The sequence below is a fragment of the Scyliorhinus canicula genome, chromosome 18 (assembly GCF_902713615.1).
Source record: "Scyliorhinus canicula chromosome 18, sScyCan1.1, whole genome shotgun sequence".
NCBI lineage: Eukaryota > Metazoa > Chordata > Chondrichthyes > Carcharhiniformes > Scyliorhinidae > Scyliorhinus > Scyliorhinus canicula.
Window position 1 is genome coordinate 1158009 of NC_052163.1, and position 12643 is coordinate 1170651.

Consider the following 12643-nt stretch of genomic DNA (forward strand, 5'->3'; position numbering starts at 1 on the left):
TGGTTTCATCCAGGTATTCACTGGACAAGAACTCTAGCAGTGACTATGTCCTCTGCGATGTGATTGGGCAATCAGATGAGGACCATCAATGGAGGACAGAGTGTTTCAGGGTTGTGAGTGACAGTGAGAAGCCCCTGATTCTGCAGTCACTCTGGAAACCAAAGGAGGGATTTGCCCGAAGGTTTGAAATCCGCAGGAAGGTGGATTTAGAAGAAATTGCGGCAAAAGAGAAAGACACAGTAACAGCAGGTAATGGGTCAGAGGGAGAGGGACAGAGACACAGTGGCAGCAGGTAATGGGTCAGAGGGAGAGGGACAGAGACACAGTAACAGCAGGTAATGGGTCAGAGGGAGAGGGACAGAGACACAGTGACAGCAGGTAATGGGTCAGAGGGAGAGGGACAGAGACACAGTAACAGCAGGTAATGCGTCAGAGGGAGAGGGACAGAGACACAGTAACAGCAGGTAATGGGTCAGAGGGAGAGGGACAGACACAGTGACAGTAGATAATGGGTCAGAGGGAGAGGGACAGAGACACAGTGACAGCAGGTAATGGGTCAGAGAGAGAGGGACAGACACAGTAACAGCAGGCAATGGGTCAGAGGGAGAGGGACAGACACAGTGACAGCAGGTAATGGGTCAGAGGGAGAGGGGCAGACACAGTGACAGCAGGTAATGGGTCAGAGGGAGAGGGACAGAGACACAGTAACAGCAGGTAATGGGTCAGAGGGAGAGGGACAGAGACACAGTGACAGCAGGTAATGGGTCAGAGGGAGAGGGACAGATACACAGTGACAGCAGGTAATGGGTCAGAGGGAGAGGGACAGAGACACAGTGACAGCAGGTAATGGGTCAGAGGGAGAGGGACATAGACTCAGTGGCAGCAGGTAATGGGTCAGAGGGAGAGGGACATAGACACAGTGAAAACAGGTAATGGGTCAGAGGGAGAGGGACAGACACAGTGACAGCAGGTAATGGGTCAGAGGGAGTGGGACATAGACACAGTGAAAGCAGGTAATGGGTTAGAGGGAGAGGGACATAGACACAGTGAAAGCAGGTAATGGGTCAGAGGGAGAGGGACAGACATAGTAACAGCAGGTAATGGGTCAGAGGGAGAGGGGCAGAGACACAGTGACAGCAGGTAATGGGTCAGAGGGAGAGGGACAGAGACACAGTAACAGCAGGTAATGGGTCAGAGGGAGAGGGACAGAGACACAGTGACAGCAGGTAATGGGTCAGAGGGAGAGGGACAGATACACAGTGACAGCAGGAAATGGGTCAGAGGGAGAGGGACAGACACAGTGACAGCAGGTAATGGGTCAGAGGGAGAGGGACAGAGACACCGTGACAGCAGGTAATGGGTCAGAGGGAGAGGGACAGACACAGTGACAGCAGGTAATGGGTCAGAGGGAGAGGGACATAGACACAGTGGCAGCAGGTAATGGGTCAGGGGGAGAGGGACAGACACAGTGACAGCAGGTAATGGGTCAGAGGGAGAGGGACAGAGACACAGTGACACCAGGTAATGGGTCATAGGGAGAGGGACAGAGACACAGTGACAGCAGGTAATGGGTCAGAGGGAGAGGGACAGAGAGGAAGGGAGTGATAGGGAGAGCCGGAGAGAGAGTGGGCAAGCCGGAGAGAGAGGGGGCGAGCCGGAGAGAGGGGGCGAGCCGGAGATATGGGGCGAACTGGAGAGAGAGGGGGCGAGCCAGAGAGAGGGGGCGAGCCGGAGAAAGAGGGGGCGAGCCGGAGAGATGGGGCGAGCCGGAGAAAGAGGGGGCGAGCCGGAGAGATGGGGCGAGCCGGAGAGAGGGGGCGAGCCGGAGAGATGGGGCGAGCCGGAGAGAGGGGGCGAGCCGGAGAAAGAGGGGGCGAGCCGGAGAGAGAGGGGGCGAGCCGGAGAGAGAGAGGGGGCGTGCCGGAGAGAGAGGGGGCGTGCCGGAGAGAGAGGGGGCGTGCCGGAGAGAGAGGGGGCGAGCCGGAGATAGGGGCCGAGCCGGAGAGAGAGGGGGGCGAGCCGGAGAGAGAGGGGGCGAGCTTGAGAGAGAGGGGGCGAGCCGGAGAGAGGGGGGGCGAGCCGGAGAGAGAGGGGGCGAGCCGGAGAGAGAGGGGGCGAGCCGGAGAGAGAGGGGGGCGAGCCGGAGGGGGGGGGGGCGAGCCTGAGAGAGGGGGGGCGAGCCGGAGAGAGAGGGGGCGAGTCGGCGAGAGGGGGGGGCGAGCCGGAGAGGGGGGGGCGAGCCTGAGAGAGGGGGGGCGAGCCGGAGAGAGTGGGCGAGCCTGAGGGAGAGGGGGCGAGCCGGAGTAAAGGGGGCGAGCCGGAGAAAGGGGGCGAGCCTGAGAAGGGGGAGGGAGCCGGAGAGAGGGGGGGCAAGCCGGAGAGGGGGGGCGAGCCGGAGAGAGGGGGAGCCGGAGAGGGGGGGTGGGGAGCCGGAGAGAGGGGACGTCCCATCCCCCCGTGCAGCGTCCCATCCCCCCCTTGCTGCGTCCCATCCCCCCCGTGCTCTGTCCCATCCCCCCCTTGCTGCGTCCCATCCCCCGTGCTGCATCCCATCCCCCCCGTGCTCTGTCCCATCCCCCCCTTGCTGCGTCCCATCCCCCGTGCTGCATCCCATCCCCCCCTTGCTCCGTCCCATCCCCCGTGCTGCGTCACGCTCCGTCCCATCCCCCGTGCTGCGTCACGCTCCGTCCCATCCCCCGTGCTGCGTCACGCTCCGTCCCATCCCCCGTGCTGCGTCACGCTCCGTCCCATCCCCCGTGCTGCGTCACGCTGCGTCCCATCCCCCGTGCTGCGTCACGCTCCGTCCCATCCCCCGTGCTGCGTCACGCTGCGTCCCATCCCCCGTGCTGCGTCACGCTCCGTCCCATCCCCCGTGCTGCGTCACGCTCCGTCCCATCCCCCGTGCTGCGTCACATCCTCCGTGCTGCGTCACGCTCCGTCCCATCCCCCGTGCTGCGTCCCATCCCCCGTGCTGCGTCACACTCCGTCCCATCCCCCGTGCTGCGTCCCATCCCCCGTGCTGCGTCACACTCCGTCCCATCCCCGTGCTGCGTCCCATCCCCCGTGCTGCGTCACGCTCCATGCCATCCCCCGTGCTGCGTCACGCTGCGATATATTTGTCTTTCTCTGTTTCGCTGTGATGATCGTTGCCTCAGTTCATTTCTTCCTCTTGTTGCCCACACAGGGATCAATGCCCAAGCTCGAAGACTGCAAATGAGCCGAGCGAGGGCATCATCAGCTCTGACGGATGAGGAGATTGAAAGCAGCTTTGCACTTTGGCGGAGTGTCAGTGAGTTGAATCTATCGATGAAGATCAGAGAGTCGAGACATAAAATCAGGAATCCTTGGACAGAAGCTGTGGAAACGGAAGATGATAAGGAGAATCTGTGCCTCCGTGTGGAGAACGAGGAAACGGAAAGCAGTGATGACAGTTCCACCCAGTATTCCATACACCCTCCTTTTGAGTTCCCCTATTTTCTGTTACTCCAGGGATACAGTTCCCGGCAGGTGGGTGCAGCTCGAACATTCTTGGTTCATTTATTGAAAGGAGTTCTCATCAATCATCTCTCACCTTCTCCCCGTATCCCTCTATATCCTCACCTTCTCCCCGTATCCTTCAATATCCTCACCTTCTCCCCGTATCCCTCAATATCCTCACCTTCTCCCTGTATCCCTCAATATCCTCACCTCCTCCCCATATCCCTCAATATCCTCACCTTCTCCCCGTATCCCTCAATATCCTCACCTTCTCCCCGTATCCTTCAATATCCTCACCTTCTCCCCGTATCCCTCAATATCCTCACCTTCTCCCCGTATCCTTCAATATCCTCACCTTCTCCCCGTATCCCTCAATATCCTCACCTTCTCCCCGTATCCCTCAATATCCTCACCTTCTCCCCGTATCCCTCAATCCCACCCCCACCTTCTCCCCGTATCCCTCAATATCCTCACCTTCTCCCCGTATCCTTCAATATCCTCACCTTCTCCCCGTATCCCTCAATATCCTCACCTTCTCCCCGTATCCTTCAATATCCTCACCTTCTCCCCGTATCCCTCAATATCCTCACCTTCTCCCCGTATCCTTCAATATCCTCACCTTCTCCCCGTATCCTTCAATATCCTCACCTTCTCCCCGTATCCCTCAATATCCTCACCTTCTCCCCGTATCCTTCAATATCCTCACCTTCTCCCCGCATCCCTCAATATCCTCACCTTCTCCCCGCATCCCTCAATATCCTCACCTTCTCCCCGTATCCCTCAATATCCTCACCTTCTCCCCGTATCCCTCAATATCCTCACCTTCTCCCCGCATCCCTCAATATCCTCACCTTCTCCCCGTATCCCTCAATATCCTCACCTTCTCCCCGTATCCCTCAATATCCTCACCTCCTCCCCATATCCCTCAATATCCTCACCTTCTCCCCGTATCCCTCAATATCCTCACCTTCTCCCCGTATCCTTCAATATCCTCACCTTCTCCCCGAATCCCTCAATATCCTCACCTTCTCCCCGTATCCCTCAATATCCTCACCTTCTCCCCGCATCCCTCAATATCCTCACCTTCTCCCCGTATCCCTCAATATCCTCACCTTCTCTCCGCATCCCTCAATATCCTCACCTTCTCCCCGTATCCCTCAATATCCTCACCTTCTCCCCGCATCCCTCAATATCCTCACTTCCTCCCCGTATCCCTCAATCCCACCCCCATCTTTTCTCCGTCCTTCAATCCCACCATCATCCTTTCCCACATCTCCCCGTTTTCTCTCTCTGGAAGTGGGTTACACATATTCCCATTTTAGATGATTTTGTAACTTCTCATTTTCTTTCAGGATCTACCTTTGTTTTCCCTGGAAATCCAGTGAGGAACCTCACTTTCCTGTGACATGTTCCCTTTGACTTATCTTCTTATTCTTCTTTCTGACTTGTCCCTTTGGGATTTGAGCTGTGTCTGGGGAATATAATGATTCCATTCAGAAGGCCGGTTTTATCAGGATTGTTCCTGTGTTAACAAACTGGACTTCCTGAACCTCTCCAAGGACTTAAAGTGACCACATTCAGACCCAGTTCCTGATAGGAGGCAGGATCATTAAAGAAAATCTGATTGATATTGTGGAGATCAGAGCCGCAGAATATTCCAAAGCATTGGGAGCATCGCAGCTAATTCCTGCAGCCTAATATGTTAACGAGCAGTTAATCTGCTTGTGTGTTTTTGCTTGAGGGATGAAAATGAAATGAAATGAAAATCGCTTGATTTAATGAAAATGAAATGAAAACGAGTAGGCTTCAATGAAGTTTCTGTGTAAAGCCCCTAGTCGCCACATTCCGGCGCCTGTTCGGGGAGGCTGGTACGGGAATCGAACCGTGCTGCTGGCCTGCTTTGGTCTTTCTTAAAAGCCAGCGATTTAGCCCAGTGAGCTAAACCAGCCCCATCGATATGGGTTTGGACGGGAGGATTAACTCGCCTCCTCGTCTTCAAAATACTCACCATGGGACCTTGAGCATCCACCTGAGACAGCAACAGGGCCATGGCTTAACAGCACCTCCAACAGTGCAGCACTCCCTCAGTACTGACCCTCTGACAGTGCGGCACTCCCTCAGTACTGACCCTCTGACAGTGCAGCACTCCCTCAGTACTGACCCTCTGACAGTGCAGCACTCCCTCAGTACTGACCCTCTGACAGTGCAGCACTCCCTCAGTACTGACCCTCTGACAGTGCAGCACTCCCTCAGTACTGACCCTCTGACAGTGCGGCACTCCCTCAGTACTGACCCTCTGACAGTGCGGCACTCCCTCAGCACTGACCCTCTGACAGTGCGGCACTCCCTCAGTACTGACCCTCTGACAGTGCAGCACTCCCTCAGTACTGACCCTCTGACAGTGCAGCACTCCCTCAGTACTGACCCTCTGACAGTGCGGCACTCCCTCAGTACTGACCCTCTGACAGTGCGGCACTCCCTCAGTACTGACCCTCTGACAGTGTGGCACTCCCTCAGTACTGACCCTCTGACAGTGCGGCACTCCCTCAGTACTGACCCTCTGACAGTGTAGCTCTCCCTCAGTACTGACCCTCTGACAGTGCAGCACTCCCTCAGTACTGACCCTCTGACAGTGCGGCACTCCTTCAGTACTGACCCTCTGACAGTGCGGCACTCCCTCAGTACTGACCCTCTGACAGTGCGGCACTCCCTCAGCACTGACCCTCTGACAGTGCAGCACTCCCTCAGTACTGACCCTCTGACAGTGCGGCATTCCCTCAGTACTGACCCTCTGACAGTGCAGCACTCCCTCAGTACTGACCCTCTGACAGTGCGGCGCTCCCTCAGTACTGACCCTCTGACCATGCGACACTCCCTCAGTACTGACCCTCTGACAGTGCAGCACTCCTCAGTACTTACCCTCTGACAGTGCAGCACTCCCTCAGTACTGACCCTCTGACAGTGCGGCACTCCCTCAATACTGACCCTCTGACAGTGCGGCACTCCCTCAGTACTGACCCTCTGACAGTGCAGCACTCCCTCAGTACTGACCCTCTGACAGTGCAGCACTCCCTCAGTACTGACCCTCTGACAGTGCAGCACTCCCTCAGTACTGACCCTCTGACAGTGCAGCACCCCCTCAGTACTGACCCTCTGACAGTGCAGCACTCCCTCAGTACTGACCCTCTGACCATGCGACACTCCCTCAGTACTGACCCTCTGACAGTGCGGCACTCCCTCAGTACTGACCCTCTGACCATGCGACACTCCCTCAGTACTGACCCTCTGACAGTGCAGCACTCCCTCAGTACTGACCCTCTGACAGTGCGGCACTCCCTCAGTACTGACCCTCTGACAGTGCGGCACTCCCTCAGTACTGACCCTCTGACAGTACGGCTCTCCCTCAGTACTGACCCTCTGACAGAGCAGCACTCCCCTCAGTACTGACTCTCTGACAGTGCGGCTCTCCCTCAGTACTGACCCTCTGACAGTGCGGCACTCCCTCAGTACTGACCCTCTGACAGCGCAGCACTCCCTCAGTACTGACCCTCTGACAGTGCAGCACTCCCTCAGTACTGACCCTCTGACAGTGCAGCACTCACTCAGTACTGACCCTCTGATAGTACAGCACTCAATTGAATTTCCTTTTGAAAGTCTCAGTTGACCCCCACCTCCTCACCATCCACTATGTGAAAATGTTTTCCTTATCTGTTCACTTTCTCTTGCACGCATGCTCTCTCCCTCACATCCCTCCCGCTCCCTGCTCTCTCCCTCACATCCCTCCCGCTCTCTGCTCTCTCCCTCACATCCCTCCCGCTCCCTGCTCTCTCCCTCACATCCCTCCCGCTCCCTGTTCTCTCCCTCACATCCCTCCCGCTCTCTGCTCTCTCCCTCACATCCCTCCTGCTCCCTGCTCTCTCCCTCACATCCCTCCCGCTCTCCTCCCTCACATCCCTCCCGCTCTCTGCTCTCCCCCTGACATCCCTCCCGCTCTCCTCCCTCACATCCCTCCCGCTCTCTGCTCTCCCCCTCACATCCCTCCCGCTCTCTGCTCTCTCCCTCACATCCCTCCTGCTCCCTGCTCTCTCCCTCACATCCCTCCCGCTCTCTGCTCTCTCCCTCACATCCCTCCCGCTCTCTGCTCTCTCCCTCACATCCCTCCCGCTCTCTGCTCTCTCCCTCACATCCCTCCCGCTCTCTGCTCTCTCTCTCTCACATCCTCTCGCTCTCACTCCCTCACATCCCTCCCGCTCTCTGCTCTCTCCCTCACATCCTTCCCGCTCACTGCTCTCTCCCTCACATCCCTCCCACTCCCTGCTCTCTCCCTCACATCCCTCCCGCTCTCTCCCTCACATCCCTCCCGCTCTCTGCTCTCCCCCTGACATCCCTCCCGCTCTCTCCCTCACATCCCTCCCGCTCTCTGCTCTCCCCCTCACATCCCTCCCGCTCTCTGCTCTCTCCCTCACATCCCTCCTGCTCCCTGCTCTCTCCCTCACATCCCTCCCGCTCTCTGCTCTCTCCCTCACATCCCTCCCGCTCTCTGCTCTCTCCCTCACATCCCTCCCGCTCTCTGCTCTCTCCCTCACATCCCTCCCGCTCTCTGCTCTCTCCCTCACATCCCTCCCGCTCTCTCCCTCACATCCCTCCCGCTCTCTGCTCTCTCCCTCACATCCCTCCCGCTCACTGCTCTCCCCCCTCACATCCCTCCCCCGCCCCTGCTCTCTCCCTCACATCCCTCCCGCTCTCTGCTCCCTCACATCCCTCCCGCTCTCTGCTCTCTCCCTCACATCCCTCCCGCTCTCTCCCTCACATCCCTCCCGCTCTCTGCTCTCTCCCTCACATCCCTCCCGCTCACTGCTCTCTCCCTCACATCCCTCCCACTCCCTGCTCTCTCCCTCACATCCCTCCCGCTCTCTGCTCTCTCCCTCACATCCCTCCCGCTCTCTGCTCTCTCCCTCACATCCCTCCCGCTCCCTGCTCTCTCCCTCACATCCCTCCCGCTCTCTGCTCTCTCCCTCACATCCCTCCCGCTCCCTGCTCTCTCCAACAGTGCAGCACTCCCTCAGTACTGACCCTCTGACAGTGCGGCACTCCCTCAGTACTGACCCTCTGACAGTGCAGCACCCCCATCAGTACTGACCCTCTGACAGTGCAGCACTCCCTCAGTACTGACCCTCTGACCATGCGACACTCCCTCAGTACTGACCCTCTGACAGTGCGGCACTCCCTCAGTACTGACCCTCTGACCATGCGACACTCCCTCAGTACTGACCCTCTGACAGTGCCGCACTCCCTCAGTACTGACCCTCTGACAGTGCGGCACTCCCTCAGTACTGACCCTCTGACAGTGCGGCACTCCCTCAGTACTGACCCTCTGACAGTACGGCTCTCCCTCAGTACTGACCCTCTGACAGTGCAGCACTCCCTCAGTACTGACTCTCTGACAGTGCGGCTCTCCCTCAGTACTGACCCTCTGACAGTGCGGCACTCCCTCAGTACTGACCCTCTGACAGCGCAGCACTCCCTCAGTACTGACCCTCTGACAGTGCAGCACTCCCTCAGTACTGACCCTCTGACAGTGCAGCACTCACTCAGTACTGACCCTCTGATAGTACAGCACTCAATTGAATTTCCTTTTGAAAGTCTCAGTTGACCCCCACCTCCTCACCATCCACTATGTGAAAATGTTTTCCTTATCTGTTCACTTTCTCTTGCACGCATGCTCTCTCCCTCACATCCCTCCCGCTCCTGCTCTCTCCCTCACATCCCTCCCGCTCCCTGCTCTCTCCCTCACATCCCTCCCGCTCCTGCTCTCTCCCTCACATCCCTCCCGCTCTCTGCTCTCTCCCCTCACATCCCTCCCGCTCCCTGCTCTCTCCCTCACATCCTCCCGCTCTCTGCTCTCTCCCTCACATCCCTCCCGCTCCCTGCTCTCTCCCTCACATCCCTCCCGCTCCCTGCTCTCTCCCTCACATCCCTCCCGCTCTCTGCTCTCCTCCCTCACATCCCTCCCGCTCCCTGCCTCTCTCCCTCACATCCCTCCCGCTCTCTGCTCTCTCCCTCACATCCCTCCCGCTCCCTGCTCTCCTCCCTCACATCCCTCCCGCTCTCTGCTCTCTCCCTCACATCCCTCCCGCTCACTGCTCTCTCCCTCACATCCCTCCCGCTCTCTGCTCTCTCCCTCACATCCCTCCCGCTCTCTGCTCTCTCCCTCACATCCCTCCCGCTCCCTGCTCTCTCCCTCACATCCCTCCCGCTCCCTGTTCTCTCCCTCACATCCCTCCCGCTCTCTGCTCTCGTCCCTCACATCCCTCCTGCTCCCTGCTCTCTCTCACAATCCCTCCCGCTCTCTCCCTCACATCCCTCCCCCGCTCTCTGCTCTCCCCCTGACATCCCTCCCGCCTCTCTCCCTCACATCCCTCCCCTCTCTGCTCTCCCCCTCACATCCCTCCCGCTCTCTGCTCTCTCCCTCACATCCCTCCTGCTCCCTGCTCTCTCCCTCACATCCCTCCCGCTCTCTCCCTCACATCCCTCCCGCTCTCTGCTCTCTCCCTCACATCCCTCCCGCTCTCTGCTCTCTCCCTCACATCCCTCCCGCTCTCTGCTCTCTCCCTCACATCCCTCCCGCTCTCTGCTCTCTCCCTCACATCCCTCCCGCTCTCTCCCCTCACATCCCTCCCGCTCTCTGCTCTCTCCCTCACATCCCTCCCGCTCACTGCTCTCTCCCTCACATCCCTCACTCCCGTCTCTCTCTCTCCCTCACATCCCTCACTCCCGTCTCTCTCTCTCCCTCACATCCCTCCCGCCTCTCTCTCTCTCCTCACATCCCTCCGCTCCCTGCTCTCTCCCTCACATCCCTCCCGCTCTCTGCTCTCTCCCTCACATCCCTCCCGCTCCCTGCTCTCTCCCTCACATCCCTCCGCTCTCTGCTCCTCTTCCCTCACATCCCTTCCGCTCTCTGCTCTCTCCCTCACATCCCACCCGCTCTCTGCTCGCTCCCTCACATCCCTCCCGCTCTCTGCTCTCTCCCTCACATCCCTCCCGCTCTCTGCTCTCTCCCTCACATCCCTCCCGCTCCCTGCTCTCTCCCTCACATCCCTCCGGCTCTCTGCTCTCTCCCTCACATCCCTCCCGCTCTCTGCTCTCTCCCTCACATCCCACCCGCTCTCTGCTCTCTCCCTCACATCCCACCCGCTCTCTGCTCTCTCCCTCACATCCCTCCCACTCTGCTCTCTCCCTCACATCCCTCTCGCTCTCTGCTCCCTCCCTCACATCCCTCCCGCTCTCTGCTCTCTCCCTCACATCCCTCCCGCTCCCTGCTCTCTCCCTCACATCCCTCCCGCTCTCTGCTCTCTCCCTCACATCCCTCCCGCTCTCTGTTCTCATCCCTCACATCCCTCCCGCTCTCTGCTTCTCATTCTTCCGACTTCTTTCACATTCTATGGCGCTTTCCTGCCCCTTTGCTGCTCATCTCTCACATGATCCTTGTGTTTGATTCCAGGATTTTGTTATTTATGTGCTGATGGAACCAGTCACATGTTCGGCTGCTACTTGGAAGAGTCAAAAGATTAGGAGGAGAAGCAAAAAGTCGACATGCTGCTGTCTGGCACCAGATATCTCTCCCAGGCATTGCCGTGTGCGCCGGCTGGAGTGGAGCTCCAGGGAAGAGAGCAGTCAGGTGGTGACGCTGTGAAGCCTGGCAAAGGAGCGACTGTCCCTACAACGGTCTCCCACTCAAACAAAGAGACCCAACTGAACCCTGGTGACCTACTGGGCATGGGTGCTTACTATCTCTTCATGTACAAGGACCGCCACCCTCAGCAATCACCACGTAACCAAAAACCTGCCCTGGTTCCCATCCCCGGTCCTGTGTCTGAAGTCCAGAGGAGATCTGAAGTGTAAGATGTGTGGCTGCACCATTCAGCAGAGGCAACAGGACACATTCCCTGGGGACAAGGAAGACAATTCCCCAAATAACAGATTCAACAGGCAAAGAATATGTCTTCACGTACAATTTAGCGCATGAAGATGCACTTCTGAACAGAATCATCAACAGGCTGCTGGAAGATAGCACAGACTTCAAAACTGACCCCAGCCTTCCTGCTCTGTCTCTGCATCCAGCATTCAGCAACCTCCTTCCAAGCCAGCAGACTTCCGCAAGCTGCTGCTGAGGATCGCAAGCCAGAATCCAAACAGTGATGTGGGTCAGTACATACCATACCTTTCAGCTTCAACAAAATATCTACAACCCCTCACTGTAACAACTGATATACCCCACACCCCTCACTGTAACACTGATATACCCCACACCCCTCACTGTAACACTGATATACCCACACCCCTCACCCCTCACTGTAACACTCTGATATACCCCACACCCCTCACTGTACACTGATATACCCCACACCCCTCACTGTAACACTGATATACCCCACACACCCTCACTGTAACACTGATATACCCCACCCCCTCACTGTAACCACTGATATACCCCAAACCCGTCACTAACACTCTGATATACCCCACACCCCTCACTGTACACCTGATATACCCCACACCCTCACTGTAACACTGATATACCCCACACCCCTCACTGTAACACTGATATACCCACACCCTCACCCTCACGTAACACTCTGATACCCCACACCCTCACTGTAATATACCCCACACCCTCACTGTAACACTGATATACCCCACACCCCCTCACTGTAACACTGATATACCCCACCCCCCTCACTGTAACACTGATACCCCAAACCCGTCACTAACACTCGATATACCCCACACCCCTCACTGTAACACTCTGATATACCCCACACCCTCACTGTAACACTGATATACCCCCCCCTCACGTAACACTGATATACCCCACCCCTCACTGAAACACTGATATACCCCACACCCCTCACTGTAACACTCTGATATACCCCCACACCCCTCACTGTAACACTGCTGATATACCCCACCCCCTCACTGTAACACTGATATACCCCAACCCGTCACTAACACTCTGATATACCCACACCCCTCCTGTAACACTGATATATCCCACATCCCTCACTGTAACACTGATATACCCCACACACCCTCACTGTAACACTGATATCCCCACACCCCTCACTGTACACTGATATACCCCACACCCCTCACTGTAACACTGATA

General features: G+C 57.5%; 1 protein-coding gene across 1 annotated transcript in view; it reads left to right on the forward strand.

Annotated features, from left to right (window-relative positions):
• LOC119953531 (ras-associating and dilute domain-containing protein-like) overlaps window positions 1-12643 on the forward strand; it is a 134266-nt gene that overhangs the window by 18709 nt on the left and 102914 nt on the right. Inside the window, 3 exon segments of the mRNA XM_038777901.1 lie at window positions 14-249; window positions 3185-3507; window positions 10979-11166. Coding sequence (XP_038633829.1) covers window positions 14-249; window positions 3185-3507; window positions 10979-11166 — 747 coding nt within the window.